The sequence below is a fragment of the Phaethon aethereus genome (genome assembly GCF_964289735.1).
Source record: "Phaethon aethereus genome assembly, chromosome: 4".
Classification (NCBI taxonomy): domain Eukaryota; kingdom Metazoa; phylum Chordata; class Aves; order Phaethontiformes; family Phaethontidae; genus Phaethon; species Phaethon aethereus.
The window spans coordinates 3,904,089-3,923,635 of NC_138578.1; the positions used below are offsets into that span (position 1 = coordinate 3,904,089).

At 40.8% G+C, this 19,547-nt stretch overlaps 1 protein-coding gene across 14 annotated transcripts in view; it reads right to left on the reverse strand.

Annotated features, from left to right (window-relative positions):
- CAMK2D (calcium/calmodulin dependent protein kinase II delta) overlaps positions 1-19,547 on the reverse strand; it is a gene marked incomplete at both ends in the record, with an annotated part of 157,292 nt that overhangs the window by 42,162 nt on the left and 95,583 nt on the right. For 11 of the 14 annotated variants that reach the window (XM_081998736.1, XM_081998744.1, XM_081998732.1 and 8 more), the window contains 4 exons: positions 1,830-1,932; positions 7,792-7,864; positions 10,461-10,526; positions 18,979-19,033. In XM_081998736.1, the coding sequence (XP_081854862.1) occupies positions 1,830-1,932; positions 7,792-7,864; positions 10,461-10,526; positions 18,979-19,033 (297 nt within the window). Of the gene's footprint in view, positions 1-1,829; positions 1,933-6,760; positions 6,834-7,791; positions 7,865-10,460; positions 10,527-18,978; positions 19,034-19,547 lie in introns of all 14 variants that reach the window. The other 3 variants (XM_081998741.1, XM_081998745.1, XM_081998739.1) reach the window with 1 other exon arrangement.

Genomic DNA, 19,547 nt, shown 5'->3' on the forward strand with positions numbered 1-19,547 from the left:
ATACTCTCGATCCCTTCCAGATTAGCGATGTTGAGAATATTATCCTCAAGTGGCTGAGAAACTCCGGTCCCAACTTCAGAAGATGTCTGTAAGCTGTGGATAGGCAACCCTTTCCAGACTACTGTGCAAGGTTCCAGATGCTTTTAACTACCCTTTACCTTCCTGAGTTTATGCTCTCCGTGACCTGCTAGGTGAGTTGCTTATATATTAACGGTTGTACGTTTTTAATAAGCCAGCTTACTTTGACCTCAGTGGTCAAAGAACAGTTTTATGAACAGTTGTATTTGCAGATGTGAAAGAACAGTCACCTCTAGGACAGCAATATAAACAGCTCGCACAGATAACTTGTCACAGCAACATCTGCATGTGGATGACCGTCTACAGTCTCAGGTACTCCCCCCCGCCCCCTTTTTTTTTCCCCTTTTTTTCTTTTGTTCAAGTCACATTCCAAAGTGCTTCAGAATAAAATTTTCAGGTATTCCCAGCTGGCAGACAACTGTTCAGACAAAATGTTTTGATGACTGGGCAGGTACGCTCAGCAGGATTAACCTACAGGTTTGCTCCTCAGCCACCCAAGCACCTGATCGGAAACCACCCATCTCCCTCCCAGGCTCTGCACCCGCATTTCCTTCCTGCAGATACACCAGGGAAGGCAGGAGAGAAGCGGCTTGTGTGCACCTACATCTCAAACTTACAGGCTGACAAAAGCTAGGACAAGCCAGGGATCGGGAAACCTAAGTTTCAGGGTCAATAAAATCAATGGCACTTAGACTACACAGAATCACAGAATAGAATCATGGAATCATTTAGGTGGGAAAAGACCTTTAAGATCATTGAGTCCAACGGTTAATCTAACACTGCCAAGCCCGCCACTAAACCACGTCCCTAAGCACCACGTCTACATGTCCTTTAAATACCTCCAGGGATGGTGACTCCACCACTTCCCTGGGCAGCCTGTTCCAATGCTCGACAACCCTTTACATGAAGAAATTTTTCCTAATATCCAACCTAAACCTCGCCTGGCGTAACTTGAGGCCATTTCTTCTCGTCCTGTCGCTTGTACCTGGGAGAAGAGACCACCATGCATCCCTCTCAGCCACAGAGAGTTAGAAAGTACTCAAGAAAAGCAATCCTACCAGTGATCATAAAAAAGGAAGAGAGAGAAGATTAATCTTTAGGAACTGTATCTTCAACTCCATTGCTTAGGGAAACATACATAAATAATGTAAGAAATACAGGAAAATCAAAGGGACATTTGTAAAGTTATATTTACCACAAGCATGAATTTCAAAGCCCTCTCCCTCCATCCTGCCCTGTACCAGTACTGCTGTACTGGCAAAATCCCCAGTATGAACACAGTTGCGCCAGCAGAAGAGACCTTTGCCAATTTATTTTATGTCGTTTGGTGAGGTGATCTATCTTTGGTAGTGAAGAAGAGGCTATGAGGCAGAGCCACTTCTTGTCTAAGTGAGCTCTGAGCTTTGGAAATGTAGCCACAGGTCACTTTTGAAGTGTGAGGGGATTTCTGGTTGTTTTTTGGGGGTTTTTTTTTTTTTTTTTTGGGTGTGTTTTTTTTTCTAAACAAGTAAGGTCTGCTGCCAAGCTCTGTTTAGTTTGGTGAGAATTACGGACAACATTCTCCCTAGAGAAAGAGGTCTAAAGTGTAGTCAACTGTACAGACTGAACTACGAAGAAAATACACCTTAAAACTACATATCAAGTAGTCACATGGCTGGACGTTTTACACTAGGGTGAGAGCTGGGCAGTTTGGGAGGCTTAACAGCAACACTGAATAAATGGTGAGTAAACCAAAAAAAATATTTACTTACCAAACCAAGCCTGTTGTTCTCCTTGGACTTCTATAGCCAATCCAAAGTCCGCCAGTTTTACTGCTGCTCCCTTGGATTTGCTAGCTAAAAGTAAGTTCTCAGGCTTTATTCGGAGAGAGAAAAAAATGGAGATGAGAAGATAAGTAAATACATTTTAGACAGGTTTTCACTTTTTTTTAGCTAACGTACTCTGGAAAAGAACAAATACTTAGAGGAGTGAAAAAGAGAAAAAACCCATGCGTTTTCTCCATGAAATCGCAAAAATCGTACTTTCCATTCCTACTTGGAAAGAACCACCGGGCCTGTAAACAGCCTTCATGATCCCACGACAGCAAGACCGAGGACAGCGCGCAGACCTACTAGAGAAGGAGGTCAGCCAGAATGGTGATACGCAACTGCGACACCCGTTTGCGTGACAGGACAATTCCGAGACCCTTAAGAGCTCCCTACCGGAAAAACGCTGCAGAAAACCCCCCAAAGACACGTATTCTTTGATTATTAGTCTAACCTACGCAGTTTGCAGGATTTGGCATCTGTAACTGTCAAACATAAATACGTTTTGCGTGCCAGTTTAACAATAACAGAGGTATTATTATATTTGCAGTTGGAGGGCAGGTGTATTTACTTTGCAAATCTTTCAGCAGAAACAGCATGCCCACGGTTGTGCTTGCTGAGAACCTATTACAAGAAACAATCTAAGTTTGCAAAAGTTCCCACTTGGCGCTTTCTTTTTTTTTAGGGGATGCTGGTCACATCTGAAATCAAATGCTACAGTACACTCAATTAAAAGTAAAGGATTTGAACATAACAATGGTGTTCATTCATTCTACTGTTCATAATATACCCTTTTAACTGCATTTAGCAAATACATCAAATGCAAATGGTCCAAAGATAACTTTATTCTATGAACCGAAGCTTTTTTTTAAAAAAACTTACACAATACTGGAGAATTCAACAGATTGTTTCAGAGAACCGTTTTCTTGCCGTTTCTTTCTTTTCTGGACCCATTATTTTTAAAAAAGGTTTTGTCCTCTGTTTACGTAATAACAAAACTTCCCTTTCAAGGGTATTGCTGTGACTCTCGCAGAAACATTTTTCACAGGGATCCATCACCAGGGAATTCACTATATCCAGTCTGGCACTGGGGACCCAATCCTGCAAACTCTTAAAACGCGTATTTCATTTTCAGTCTGGCACTGGGGACCCAATCCTGCAAACTCTTAAAACGCGTATTTCATTTTAAATCCAGCAGCAATCATAGAGGCTTCCAAGGGACTATTTACAGGATTAGGTTAATCCCATGCAGGTACTGAGCTTGGAAACAATTAAAATCATAAGCTGCTTTCAGCAAAGGCTATCTTTAATGCATCTGTAGAGTGTCCAAAACAAAATATGCTCGAGCCTAATCACGACCACAACCATTGTGATACCTCTATTAATTAACAACACAACTGGCCCAGACAAACTCTTCAATCTAAAGGCATTTTTTTCCCCCTCTCACCAACGTAAAGGAACATTTTTTCAGCAATTTACAAACACCGTTCTCTCACTCATCCCTTTGTCGCTATGTCATAGAAAAGACAGTATTAAAAACCCTTCATCAATAGTTACTCGATGAATCACGTATTTCTCAGTTTTTAAAAATTGAGATTAAGGCCTCTCAGAATAAAATATGATCTTTATATTCACTTAAATTATCAGTAACCACCTTGACTACATTATGTCAAACAGTGACCAAACAGCTGGGGACTCCTCTCTAGGGTCATCACCGCTGATTTAAGCCATGTCACACCGCTTGCCATTTAACTACACTAATCGCACCACGTAGGTTTCCCATCGGAGTGAGTTTACACCAATTGCTTCCAGGAACGCACTTCTTGGATAAAGAGGCCTCAAGGCAATGAGTGATCCTGTTCCATTGGGACCTTCGGCCAGCCAAAAGCAGCGGAACGCCTCACCTCCTTGGCTGAAACACAAGCACCGACCTAGCGAGCGCGTATCACTTCGCAACACGTGACTCCATTCAAAATAGTAGTTCTGCGTTTTCTGCTGCCGTGTTGTGTTTTTTTTTTCCTCCCACCCCTTGAGGTTTTTTTTTTTTTTAAATTCCATTATGTATCTTCACTCTGCCAAAGCGCTCTGCAGAAATACCGTCGCCACAGGTAAGTATGCTTCAAGAGAAGCTGAAGCAGCTTTCCTGATTTACTCCCACGCCAAAGGCAACAGCCTTTTGGGCAGTGTTGCGGGGGACCATGCGCTTAAACAGCACGTAGCTGTCATTTCAGGATGACGAGAGGCATACTAGGTAATTATCGTGCATGAACTTCGAATGACTGCAATTACTTGGAAAACATTAACCGCCCAGCGCGGGCCACCCAAGGACTCGTACTTTGATTTCAATAGCGTCACCTTCTGTTACCGGTAAGCTGGCTGCAGTCAAGCATGTAGAATGGCAGACTTAACTACTAAAATTACTTACAAATAAATTAACATGATTTATGCCTCGTTTTTCCAAATGTCTTTAATTCTTCAAGATCAAGTACTTCTGCCTCTGTGTATTTTTCCTCCAACATAACTACAGCATCTGCTTTTTTGTTTGTCTGTTGTTAATTCAACTTCAGCGAGGAACGCAAGAGGGTCATAATCACAGTTTCACAAAAGCAGCAATGCTGTTGACTGCCAAGAACTGAAATTCCTACACGGAAGGGCACTTTTACCATCTGTTAAAGACAGTCTGCCACTAACATGTTAATTTTTTCTCGATCTAGGATCCACCACCATTCTGACTTATACCAAGGATCGCAGAGAGAGCGGCAACAAGCATTTCTGCAGGTCGTAAGAGGCTGCAAAATTCCTCTCTGTTTCCTACTAAATTACGCTAAAAAGAAAGTTAAATAAAAGGAGAGTGTCCAAAATCTCCTCCTCTCCTTTGCCCTCCCCGCTCCCAAACATGCCATCAAACTGCCATCTGAGTTATTGGGAAAAAAAGTCCATCAAGTTTTGCAGTTTAAGGACCCATGCCAGGGCATAACCATCTTCTACCTGCCTTGTAGCTCTGGTTGTGGGCCGCGGCATCTTCTTTTCGGTACAGAGAGTTCTGCTGGGATTTCACCACAGTCTTTCATTTCACACTCTGTTGTTTTTTTTTTTTTTTCTTTTGCCACTAAGTAGTAACTAAAGAGGGACGGTTTTCTGTTTCCTGACGTTTTCCCTTTCAGAAATGAAACTGGGTACTACAGCTTGGCAGAAACATTTTTTCTCACACTGTTTTTCCAGTTCATCCTCGATTTCCCAGAGTAAGAAACCCATGCGTGGTTTGGAGGAGGGAACAGCTGGAATTAACGCATTTCCAAAGAGAAAGTTATTTCGTGTGAATCCATGAAAAGTACTAGAAAGCATTCCTTATTCTGTCAGCTTCTCCCTTTTTTCAATTCCCTTCCATGCTAGAAGCATCGTACTGCACGTGCTGCAACAGGAATCGCTGGAGCAGCTGGACAAATTTGACATCCTTTCAGTTCAACTTGTTCCATGTTATCTGGCTGCCATACAAGATTTACGGGTTGGATAGAGACTTGTCAGTCTCCTGTTGTACAACCGTGACACGGGAAAACCCAGAAGCGCGAAATGAGCAGAGAACTTTGTGTGCGTGTCTCGGAAATCCAGCACGCTCTCTGAGCCTGCGGAGCATAACCTTCCTACAGGACAACAACAGAGACTTTATAAATTCAGACAACGGCTGCACAGTTGTTTATTTGGGACTGAAGGATGACAAGAAAGACGATAGCATTCCGATTCCAACGTTATTACTAATGGTAACCACTAGAAAACTCTTATCCCGGCAGGAAATTCCTGCTCTCCATTAACTCATTCCGAAAGGAAAATAAGAGACAAAGAAGCTGTGCCAGAGAGAATTAGCGTGTTCCACTGCCTTAGCCCACATGCCATTTTTAATTTGCCTTTGTGAAGGATCTGATATTTCAGACAGTGCACTTCCATTTGATTTCACAATAAACAATCTTCTTTTACTCGAGGATCTTGAAGGCCGAGTGCCCAAATGGAGTCCTCTCCCGTATCCACAAGGCTAATTTACTACCAGGTTTGAGACAGATTTGTCTCTCTGAGCTTCCCAGTAAAAGAAAATGATCTTTACTTGTTTCTTTCCATGCCAACACGCTTTAAATGCGGAGAGCGTTGCTGCAGCAGACGTCTCCAGCCATTTGGATACACACGTGGTTAAGAAAGAGGTAATGCTCTTCTCAACACAGGAATTTTCTTTCTGAACCTTCTATGCCAACGCTCCTGTTTGCCTGGAAGGAACTCCACTCCTCAGATGATCCCGGTGAGAAACTCCCGCTTTCTAAAGACGTTCTGTAGCCCAGCCATCATCTGGAGGAGTGGGAGGTCTTCGTGCCAGCAATCTCGTAGCAGCCGGCCTTCCATCACTGAAGTGCCTGATGTGGCAACGCTTGCGCGCTTCCCAGAAGCACTCCAAGCTACGCTGATGAGAGGTGGGGAGCCCCTCCCACACCCCGCCCCAAAAAGCTCTGGGTGACAGAGAGGAAGATGATGGACTTGATGAATACACTGAATGTTTGAAAAGCAGCCGCTGTTCTCCCTGGTACTGACGACCAGACTCTGATGGCTGTCTCCACAGCCCAGCTCCGGACAAGCTAGGTATTGCAGCAGATCATCTCCAGCGAACGCTAGCGCTTCGTTCTCGCGCGTAGGCGAAGTGTAAAAAAAAAAAAAAACCCACCAAAATAAAACAGAAAAACCCTCAACAACCAGGAAAAAAGGAAAAAAAAAAAAAAAAAGGGTTTACATTTCCACTGCTGAAGGCTGTGTTTTGGCAGGGTTTGCTGCTCTCCGGGGCGGAGGCGGGCAGCGTCTCCGGCCAGGGAGGGCCCGGCGGGGCCGCAGCACTCACTCACCTTGAGGTCGCGATGGACTACGCCCATCTGATGGCAGTGCAGCACGGCCTCCAGGATCTGCTGAATGCAATGACTGCATGCAAACACCAGGGGCGCCGGTTAGTTCCCAGCCTGCTCCGCGCCCCGCGCCCGCCGCGCAGAGGACGACGGCCTCAGGCACCGCCGCTGCGGGACCCCGCGCGCTGGCGGCGGCGAGGGGCCGGCCCTGGAGGCGTGCTCCGGGTGGGCTGCTGGTTTGGTTTGGGTTTAATTTATTTATTTATTTTTTTAAATGACAATTTTTAAGAGGCAACGTGTCGGAAAAGCGTAGGAACTTTGCCAATAACTCCTCGACGAGGTGGTATTAAACAGTTGGCATCCTCTGCGCTTTTTCCCCCGTCGCTCACCGAGAGCGCTCTCGGAGGCGTCAGAAATTGTAGCCGCCTTTGAGGTAACAAAAAACAAACAAACAAACAAACCCCGCTCCGAGCGAGGTGTTTTAGGTAAATGATTAACTTGTCACGGGCCAGTTTAGCCGGCAATTAGCATCACTTGCCTGAGGGCTCGTCATACTCTAACGCGGCAGTGTGCGACCGGTCGTTCTGCTGCTGCAACCCGGGGCCTCAGAACAGAAGTGGCGTTTAAATCTGCAAGCTGACATACATCACAGCCAAAGTTCACCTCCATGCGCCTACACGGCGGTACATGGACAGCCTCAACGGAATACCAGACACCTTCGACAGCATGGGATAAATCCAGCGCCTTGGAAGGAGACAGTTTTTTGGTTTTTTGTTGTTTGTTTTGTTTTGTTTTTTGGCAACCATTCCCCCTTTTGCCATGATGTATATTAGGCCTGTAGACTTGCAAACTGGAAAGAGGCGACATGCATTATTTGTTCATCTGGTGGTTTCGAGGGTGAGTAGGAGAAGCAAGGGAACAGCGCAGACAACCCACCCTCTGCCCATACCCAGCGAGGAAAAAAAAAACAAAACCAAAAGAAAACCAAACAACCCCAAACTCTTATATCCAATGGATGGGCACCAGATACTGACCTTCAGGTCTCTGTGAACTATGCCATTTAGATGACAATGATTAACACTTTCTAGAATCTGCTGTATACAATGACTGCAAAGATACAAGGGCAGAATGGAAGGGAGAACATTTTAAAGGCACATAATCACATTAAATACAAAATAAAACAAAACTTAAAAAAACCAAAACGAAACAAAACAATTTTACACCTCCTGACAAGTCTTGAATGCACATTGAACTGGAACAAAACAATGTTGAATATAGAGGTAGTTCCAGCTCTAACACAGCCAAAAAACAAAGCAAAAATACCAAAAACCCAAAACCAAACCAAAAAAGACATTTAACATGGAACATATGACACCTATAAGACAGAATCATTAGCTTGTATTTTCTTTCAGCAGTATGGAAGCTTTTTCCAGTTTCCAAAAACTGCTACAGGAAAAATAAAATGGAGGCAATAAAGCAATTAGTCATATGTTTTGTTTTTTAAAAATTTTACAGTGAAGTTAACATAACAAGTGTTGAAACGAGAAAATGTGCAGAAAGGAAGTGATATACAGAAAACAAATGAAACAAAGTCAAAAGCTTAGGAAAAGCAAAACATCTCTCATTTTGAATCTAATGGCTTCTTAAAAACTACCAGTAGCATAAAGCCAAGTCATTCAAAAAGAGGGCATACATTTTCATTTAAAATATTGTCAAGCACTGGTTTAGTTAGGAGTCACTCATAAAATGGAAATCGACATTAAAAATGTAGACAAATGTTTTATTTTGGTGCTTGAAATAATTTAATTAGCACCCATTTTTCCATGCCCAGGTTTGCAAGTTTTGGCCAGCCTACGATGCCAAAAAGCACAACTAAAGTATTCATCTTTCAGATGGAGGTTTTTCAGATGTTTTTCAGTACCACAAGAGCTTATAAATTTTTTTTTGGAAGATATCCTTGTGGCAGAAGTGAGTGACGGTAAGTAATACATATTAGTCAAGGGCCAAGGATTTGATACTGCTCATCCAAAAAGTTTTGACTATGGAATTCAGAAGGAATGGCCATAAATCAGTAACTGGAGCCCAAGCCTGAAAACCCTTTCTTATGCAAGTAGCTCACGACTCACTGAACTGGACCGTTTGCATGAGTAAAGACCACTTGCGTGAGTAAGGGCTTGCAGGAGCAGACCAGTATTAACAGTCCTAGGGTATGCATCTATAAAGTCCATTAACTACTTCTATAGGGATACACACACACGCACTATATATAGAGATACACACACACACACAAAAATATACATATATATGCTTATATATGTATATATAAAAAATAAAGAGATGCATGATAACTAGACATTTCACTTATTTGGTCAAGTTTTTACTGAATATATAAAATGCATATATATATCATTCATATATATATATATATATGCACAGCCCTTTCCAATGTCATAATTCTAGAACAGAAAAAAAAACATTGCAATTTTTCCTTTTAAGTCACAAGTATCTTAAAAACACACAATGACACCATATGCTGGCCTTTGGCATCAATATTAGAAATTCTGCTCGAATCACAGCAGGCAAAAAATAATTCAAAAACTTTTTTAAACATAAGCTCCTCTCCTTCCACCCCACCTAAAATACTAATTTTGTTTTCTCTTCTACAGTGTCTTTTGCTATGTGTTGTTCCACATGAAAATACTTAAAGTAGTGATGTTTCTACCATTCCTACAGAAATTTGTAAGAGGAATAAGCAGTTGAAGCTTCCTAATATTCCGAGTAACTTCTTGTTTGTTCATTGTTATCCTACCACTGTTGTTAGGGACACTTAATGCTTTCTGGTCATCTGCCAATTTAATTCCAAATGTAACAGAATAACTGAAAATTACAGGTACTAAATACATATCAATTGATGGTGTGTGACTATGAACACACAAAACCGTGAGGATTCTTTAAATTTGCTTTGAGGTAAGAGTGTAACGGTAGAACGTATTTTCTTTAGAGTAATTGATTACAATGTTTAAGATTCATAATTATATAAGAATATTAAAGATTTATTATTATATGAGGGCAAACAGATTCTGAGATGGAAAAATGGCCCTTATACTTTATGTCAGCATGCAAATTATGATAATCATCAACTTATTCTTGAAGTTTTTCAACAAGCACTTGCAGAAAATTGCTAGAGATTTCATGTTCGAGCTCAGACTATGAGATGCACAGTATAATTGCTTGTTGATAAAACATAACAAAGATGTTTAAATATGAAAAGGAAACTAGTACTTCTGGACCTAGAACAAAAATCATATTTAGTGTAAAATTCTTTCAAGACCAACACGTATTTCAAGATTTGATCAGCAAATATAAGAATCCCTAGATGAGATAGCTGTTATGTCCAGTTTGCAGAGGAGCAAACTGGGTAAGATTTTAACAACTTCACAAGCTTACAAAGATTTTAACAAACTGAGATCCAATTTCAGCTTTTTCAGATCAGCAGACATCAGGACTTCGTACGAGTTCTCCACCCCACAGTCGTGAGCTCAAAACACCCAGCTGTGCCCTTCCAAGTCTAAGAGGACTCTAGCAGAAATCCTAGAGTCTCTCAGGCTGTGCCAGTGAAACTGATGCCAAACACCAGGAGATATTTAAGTAACTAGGCTAGAATTATTAAAGGCAACATTAGAAAAGCAAATAAATTACTTACCTGGCATCAGCTTCGCTATAATATTCTCTTGCAACTATATCTTCAAACAATTCACCTCCAGTGACTCTGTTAGAAAAAGCAAGATGGGAAAGGAGATTTCAGAAGTAAAAATGTGCATGTTAAATTAACCTGACAGGGAGAGGTCAGAGAGGAATAACTGAAAAATTTGTACAGAAGCGCAAGAGGTCTTGACCAGCAACATCCACTAAAGTGGATGGTTTGTCCATCCAAATCATTACGTGAATAAAAAGATGTGGTGGAAGAGCAACCATAACTAGAAAATACAAACAAAAGAGCAGCAGCTTTTTGGGCAAGATGCCATACATGAGTTAAGGATGTCAAGAGCAAGCAGCAAAACTGCAAGAGTAAAGGGAACTGACCAGCGAGGAAAACAGTGGCTGAAGCTCTGAACAGTTCAGGATAAATTGAGAACATAAGACAGGTGTAAGGAAGGAGAATACAATAATGCTAACAAGGGAAAAGGGTCTTCATGTGTAGGTCAGAACGCAACCGAGGTGTACCCATGTGCCAGAGTGGCTTGCTCTTCGTGCTTTTGCTAGAGGGAGCATTACTGAGTTGGAAGGAGAGTACCAGTAGAAGCAGAGTACCTTAATCAGTTTAATGACAGATCTTTTTTCCTAGAAAACGTTCAGTTATCTTTGTCAAGACAGTAGGAATAATTCAGTGAAAGTGACACTTAAAATAATTTAAGAGGCATTAATAGTACGAGGGAAGAACTGTATGATCCAGAGGATCAAGAGAAGCAACTGTACATGGTTTCGTACTTAGGATTTCGCTGCACAACCAGTGGTTTAGTAGTAGGAAGTGGTTAAAATGAAATAAACCACCGTTGTTATAACCCAAAGATGACAGTCCAAAATGAGTCACCAGCAGGATGCTGCCACAGTCTTGGAATCCTTTTGAAATAGGGTGACAGCAATATCCTTCGGTACAGTGGTAAAATCCCTCCTTGTATCGTACACAGTTCTGGTCACTCACGTTCAGAAAACGGAATTGAAACAGCAATATGAGCAGAAAATTGCTACTAGGCTATCCACTCACTCATCCTACCTTCTCAGAGAAGCAAAATCAGTTTAGCTTGGCAAAACGAATTTTAAGAGGGATGAAAATAAATACTGCAGACAAAGAGCATAAACCATGCTCTCCATGGAGGAGAGTTGTAAGGGACCGTATTGGTACAATAATAAATAAGCATACGATACCTGTGAATAAATATCAGGTTAAAATCAGGAGAAGTTTTCTAACAATCATAAAACTGGTGTAATTAAACAGTTTTTGGTAAAGCAGTGGAGATAGATGCTCTATTTTTAAGATGAGGATTGATGAGCTTTTAAATGAAATCGTAAAGCTTGGCTGCCTGTGGCAACAAGAGAGCGGACTCAAAGAAACAGAAAGACCTTTCCTGTACTATACTCTAACATTTCTCTTTTATGGAAGACACGGGCACACTTTCACAGCTAAATGCGTATCTTCATATATTCAGGTGCTGTATTGAAGGGTTGAAAACAGATGCAAGCCTTGAAAACGCACACAACGTGGAGCACCCAAGTGCACAGCCTAACCAGAGCACCCAGACACAGCCTCAGCTGACAAGGACGCACGAGTTAGTCCCGTTCCTGCTTTCCAAAACCTTGATCCTACTGATATGCCAACATAAAGAATTCCTAGATGGGAGATCAATGTTCGTTCTTTCATTACTGTTTATGAACGTAGTGAATTTTCATACAGCACATTATATTCTCCATAAATTCCCAAACGTAAAATCTAGAGTACGCTACAAGATGCTTAAAGATCGATACCACCAAGAATACAATTATTATTGAACACAATTAAGTTTAATAGGATTACAAAATTAAAAGTGAGGATACTTGGGACTCTTCAGAGCCGTAACATTCATTTGCAACCTGCTGTACGAACAGTTCATTGTAGATCCCAGTTTTCAGTCACATTAGATGGCAACAGAAATAATCTGCTCAACCAGCAGCATAACTCCTTTCTTGGTGAAGGCCAGTTAAAGAACTTTATTTTCATGTTTCCATCTACATTTGGGCTTCTTCATCCTTTTTCTGAGTTTACACCTTACTGACTTTGAAAGTAATCGCTTTCAGGTAACTGAATGCTATTTTGTACAGAAGTCTGCAATAAAAGCTGGAGGAGGTAAAATAGCTGGTTGCCTAATTTGTATTCTCTTTCTTTTTCTTTTTGTCTTCTGCCTTCTAGAGACTGGCTTTGTTGCTGTAACACAAAATGTTTGATTGATGCATATTTTGACAGTCTTTGATACCTCCTTTTTGCATATATATTTGTCTACCACAGTTCCGGTAAAGAGGAACAATTCTCACTTGATGAATGAAAAAAAAAGTATCCTTTGATCTTATTCTTCCCTGAAACACTTACTTTTGATCCAAGCCAAAAAAGAAAAGGAAAAGCTTTTGTCATCAAAGTGCGTTTCAGTGGGAGAGAACACCAAGCTGATGCTTGTTCTTCTCAAGCATGGACAAAAGAAGGGGATACGCATTCTTATTTGCTGACACTAAACATTTGCTTGGCATTCATAACCATTGTTAAATGATGAAACCATAAAGGCAAGAACAAAGCAGGTGATGAACTTCACCGACAACCAAACAAGCAGTTAGCAATTCCCATGCTCTGTCACTCCAAAGGATACTTTAGGAATAATTCCCAGAAGGCAGCTAAATGGCCATCATGAAGGAAGGTAGGGCAGGGAACTAAGATAGCCCAGAACTCACTTGCATCTCCTGAGCCCCTGACTGAGAAAAGCGTTATAGCTGTGTTAGTGGCCTTTGCTCACTGCGCGTGCATGAGTAACGCACCCTTGCAGCGAAAAAGGACAACAGCATCACCATACAGGACAGCCAGCAGGTTGAAGGAAGCGATTCTTCCCTTGCATTTGGCACTCGTGGGATCACACCTGGAGTACTGTGTCCCCTTTTGGGCTTCCCAGTACATGAACGACATTGACATAATGAACTGTGTCTAATGGAGGGCCACCAAGACCATTAGAGTTGGAGGCACGTGGAGAGGCTGAGGTAATTGGGTTTGTTCACTGTCAAGATGGGAAGGCTCAGGGAAGATCTCATTGCTGTCTACAACTCTCTAATGGGTGGATACGCAGAGACAGCACGAAATGCAGCGGACAAGCTGAAACACCGGAAATATCAAAGACATACACAGATTTCTCTTCCTTTACTGTTATTACAATTATTTACTACGCACTTGTTGCTCAAAGAGGTTGTGCAATTTCCATCCTTGAAGATGTTCCAACTTTGACAAATTGTTAAGCAACCTGATACAAGAGGACCTTGTTCGAGAAGGCGGTTAGACCAGATAACCTCTAGGGATCCTTACCAACCTATGGTATACACTGATTTTATAAATAAAGAACAGAGCAGTTACCCATAAACTTCTTTTTATACTCCATACAGTGGCTACAAGGCATCCTACTCCTTATTAGGTGTCATTTTGCTAGGTGAATGTATTCCCCCTGTACCTTCAATTATGAAACGTGATAGCTAGGGAAGGACCTGAGATATCTATCATGAATAAAAACTACACACATAGAAGAGGTCCTTAGGTATGAGGTTCTCTTTGCCTAGCAAAGGTCATGACCTGCAATGGAAGCATGATGTGCTCTTTGGAGAACGCATGGCGCTCTGCTGCTGCTCCGTTACCAGCAAGAGCACCCAACTGCCTCACATGGAGACACGTGCTGCAGTCAGAACTCTTGGAGGTTGTGCTGATCAACAGAAATACTTAAGCTGATCTCTGAAATCAAATTACAGAAGGAAATTACAATAGAGGACTTACTTAACTGTAAGTTTGACTGCTGCTTCTGTTAAACATTTGTCGTCCCCCCCCCCCAGCTAAAATAATGAAAAACTAATACATCGTACCATTTGGGTGGGGTGGGAATCATACACAGATCCTAGTCTGTGTACTCAAATTAGAAGGCAACTACCAGCATAGCCAGATCTACAAATATATTCAGGTAGGCTACATATAATGTAAGTGAAGATTGTAAAGCAGAAACTAAAAAGTAAAAAAAAAACAAAAACAAACAACCGAAAAACAACAAACCACCACCAAATTTGGTCCTTGTTATAAACCTACATGAAGAGCTGCCAAGCTACTTTCTCCCCACAAGATTAAAATGGGAAGCAAATGGATCTCAACGCCTTTCTGATACGGACATATTATCAACTTCAGTGAGGTCCCATCTCATGACAGGACATTCATGATACATGCTCTAGTATCTTTCAGGGTACAAACTAAAAGCTGGTGGTTCTCACAAATTATTATTGTTCTTTCGTAATTTTCTGAAGAGCAAACTAAAATGGCAACAAATAAAGCATATGGGTTTAAACAAAGGAAGTATAAGCAGCATGTAGAAACACCAAGGCCCTCTGCATCAGGTATGTCTTTTGGAAAAACTGCAGAGCGAGGGACAAGCAGGGGGATGCCACGTACAAAAGATGCTATTTCTACTTACCTCTCGGAAGAGGTACACTAAGAAGCAGTTTTTAACTGCTTCATTCAACTGACTTTCTACTAAAATTAATTACTGCATTTGCAGTGTTAAATGCCACTTTTTTTATTGCAAGCATTCGTAACAACACATACGAAAATACTCAACTTCATGTACCATATCCAATTGATTAGGAAAATTTACAAATATAAGACGATGTTTAAAAGGAACTCCCAAATTAGCAAAGCTAGCTAAAAAAGCCTCTGCTGACGATCACACTGGCATTGCTTCCTCCTAGCTTACACTTCTTATTTCTTAAATTGCTTTCATAACAAAGGTGCGAGGAAGCAGTCTTATAAGCTTACAGTGGCCACATGCTTTTTACATTTATCTGTGACCTTTCTACTTCCGAAAAGGAAAGGTGCAGGCACTCAACCTAGGCAAAGACTGTTCTGCAATTAGGCTTTTTTTTTTGGTATTTGTGTTTCTTCTATACAGTCCAGTCCCTCCACTTGGAATTCAACAGCAACACCAGGATTCTAAATGTACCAATTGTTGCATCTCATCAAGTGCATTAAAATTGAGACACTGAAAAAAGAGAATCTCATTGACTTGCACAAGAGAGTCTTCAAGTGCTACAGCTGCTTCCAGTCAGATACAGCAATTAATACTGACAGAATTGATTGCATTTGAACTCATCTAACATCATTAATGCTGAAGACAATCTCATTCATGCTTAGCAACTGAAATTGTCTGATAGAGAGATGCAAATCCTAACTACAGTGGCCTTAACCAGTAAGGAAGAGGAGCAAGGAACTTCATGAAGTCCATTGCTAATCTTACTATGGACATTTTATTAATCTGCAAATCACTTCACTGTATCTAGCGAGTGAAACGTAACAGGAGCAAGTCCTTTGTTTGGGATAAAAATCCCAGAAGGCTATCTCAGTTAATTGTCTAAAACGTGTAGGAGCCATAGTGGTAGATCAGCAAGATGCCTCTGCTCCTTGGCAGTGATGTCAACGTGACCTTGAAAATCACTGCTTTGCCTAGACAAGTGCAAAACAACTCCCATACTCCAGAATGACACCACCATGTCTATATTTCAGAGATGGAGAGTCAGCAACCAAAGATAATTTTATATGTGTGTGTGTGTGTGTATATATATATGAACGATATGCCAATACTTCAGTGCATCTATTCCTCTTGTATGCAGGGCTTCTTGCAGGAACACCCCAATACTGCATTTTATGAGAAAACACATCTTTCCTTGTTCCATGTCCAGTTTCCACATGGATTTTAAAAGACTTCCCATTTAAAAGACTTCCAGCTTCCCATTTTGACACTAGAACTCTTCAACCAAAGGCACGCTTGTAACAGAGTACGTTAATCACCTTTTTCCTCCAGATAAAAAGCACAGCTATCACTGAGTCGTACAAGCGAAGCAACAGGTTTCTCCTTCAGACATCTCTATGACATTAATTCAGAAGAGAATATTAGAAATTCAAAATAGAAAGTGACAATGATTGTTTTTCTTCCATTCACAGAAAAAGCACTTTCCCTCTTCGTTTTCTTATGTGGGATGCAGTCGAAAATGAAATTTCTAATCCCACACAGTCTGAAAGAAATCGTTAAGATAATGACATGATGGTGTGCGTGGGTGGAGCGACAGTGTTACACCACAGTCAGGCTCCTGTTGAATAAAAATTAATTAAATAAATAAATAAAAGCAGGTACTTGGCCTTTGTATTAAAAAAAATTCCGTAAGGTACCTTTTTTTGTGGCAGCTCTTTTACGTACATTTAAGCAAGCCACTAACCCACATATTTGTAGCTGCAGTAAAAGATGAAGTTTCACTAAGTAAACAGTATTAGTGAGCATTAAAGCAATAATTTCTTAGTCTGAATAAAAAATTAACTGTGAACAGCCATCCTTACTAATGAGGCAAAAGTTATTCAAGAATGCAACACGTTGCTTTTCCAAAGGCAACTACCAGTCAGTACAGTCACTGCCTCTACCACTTAGACATTTTCTTTTTTGCAAAATAATTCATTTTGAGAAAAGACCCAAATCACATGATCAAAACATAAAAAGCTGCATATAGATGTTGAAGCCTTCTTTCTTTGAAGAGGATGAAAAACAGAACGATGCAGGGCGTTCTAGATGAACAGTACACGTTCGAGTCTATTCCTACGTTTGTCCTGAAGGGGACTGACGGGGAAACAGAGGGGGTTCCAGCCAATGCAGAACGCTTCCTGCAGAATCTAGTTTTCTGCCAAGACAGTATCTTTGGGTTAGGTATTAATTTTTATTGTAAAACACAGGCTTCTATTTGTTCTGTTACTATCAAGATATAGAAACTGGTATTTACAACTTTCAAGTTGTTCAAATGCCTTCTAGTTCACATTGCAATCATAATCTCCTGAGGTATGTCTGGCATTATATATTCAGTTTAAGGCAGAAGTGGGCTGACTGCTATTACAGTAGGCCATAGTTTCTAACAGTACAGTGTACAACAACAACAACAAAATGCCACCGGTTTATAAAAGGGATATTGTCCCTAGAACTAAGAATTCTGCAAGCACTTCTTGGAAATGTTCAGGATTAAGAAGAATTTTCCAATTCCACATAGAAAGATTTCCTCTGTAGCCCTTAAAAAAAAAAAAAAAGTGAAACAAAACCCAGTGCATGTCAGAGAACAAGTATGTGTGTTGTGCCCTAGAGCCATTTCCAAGCCAACAGTCAGAGCACTTACCTGGGATATACGTAAATCAGATGTAAGTTCCTGTTGAGCCCAGCTAAGATTTGAGTACTGAACCCTGAATGCCTTCACTGCAGACTATTTAATATTTTTGTCTTGCTAGTCTGAAATCTAGTCTTGAAAAAGTCTTCACAGATTTATTTAAAAAAAAATAAGTCAGAAAACAGAACGGAATGTAGCCTCAACATGAAAGCACACAATTGGTTGTGGAAGATCTAGGTCCTAACTTACCTACGCTGAATGCAAATACTTAAGTTTGTACACTTAGAAACGAGCTATCTCACATTTCTAGGGGAAATAATGTATTCTTATTCTAACCAGCCAAACCATGTTGGGCCTAAGAAAACTCTTGGGGTGGGGAGTGTTGTTTGTCAAAACCGTAAACTGCCCTGAAAAAATTGGCAGTTGAAACAGGTAATTTTACTTAAATAAGTCAGTTTTGCAAGACATTTCCTAATCATTCATGTTTGCCCATACCCAGAACCAAAAGCAGTAACTTTTAGAGTGAGTGGAAAAGTTTGCCTTCCCAGGGAAGAATGAAGAACATCAGTGTCTCTTTTTAAGGTAAGAGTCTGAGACACGTAGTTCATATTATCACTATCCCTTCTCCCACTGAACAGCCTTATCCAGAAGAAACAAGCTCCATACGTGCACTGTTGCCACATGAACAGCTCACAGGACTTGAAATTCCTGAAGCAAAATGGGAAGTAAGTAGGAAATTTCCTTTCTATATGCTGGGCATGTGACATTCTGAATGGTGTCAAAATGAAACATTCTGTATGTATCAGGAATAAAATACTGAAAGAGTCTTTCCTTCCAGGAAACTCAGGCTTACCTTTCAAACCAGCAATGGAGATTTTCTCTAGAGAAACTATTCTTCCACACTTTTTTGTTTCCTTTACAGACAACTGGCTTGCAGCAAATGATTTTTTCTGAGTCATACGTTTGCTTAGCTCTGGCAGATATCATGCAACTTTTACTTACATACCTACATTTCAATGAAAATCCACTCCAACGAGGGCCCGACTTACTCAAAGTTTTTAATATGGAATTCATACAGCGACACTTACAAATCAGTTCTTGCACATGCAAATGACCAAATATGTTACTGTCCTTCCAGCTCTGTTTACATCTATTTGTCCAACTCACTGCACCAGAAACATGCATTTTTCTTGTGAGCTTGTAGTTACAGCTACAAGTTTGAATACCGCATCCCCAACATGCTAAACATATGCAAAACACATACTTACAAGTCAAAGACTAAGTAATGGAATCCTTCTTCTGATATGCTGTCATGAAGCCGCACTATTGAAAGGGGAAAAAAAGAAAAAAAAAAAAAAAAAAGAGATAAACACCAGTCATCTTTTTCATGCCTTTAATGTCTGTCTTTGGTTGTGGGGGAGAAGGGAGGATTGTAATTCTGCTGTAGAGTTGGTATTGCATCTGTGTGTGAGTTGTTTTTACATTCTCTACCCTCAGAATCACCTTTCTCATTAGGTGAGATAAACAAACCAAAAGGCTGTATGTGCAGCTCGTTGTACAGCTATTTTTAACGGAGCTCTGCTTTTGCTACGCCACGGAAGGCGGCTGCGGTCATTTCCTACCACCTCCTGCATGTACGGGCACGTACACACCGACACTGTGCCTTGCCTTTGCCCTTCGTGCTGAGTCACGACTATGCAAGTACTAAAAGCATAGTCGGACTTCACCTTAACATATTGCATTCATATGCTTTGACTCCCTTTTTCCTAGGCAGAACCTCCAATCAATCTTTCAAATAGCGTAAGCAGGAGTCTCCAGCCACTGGACTTTTATCTTA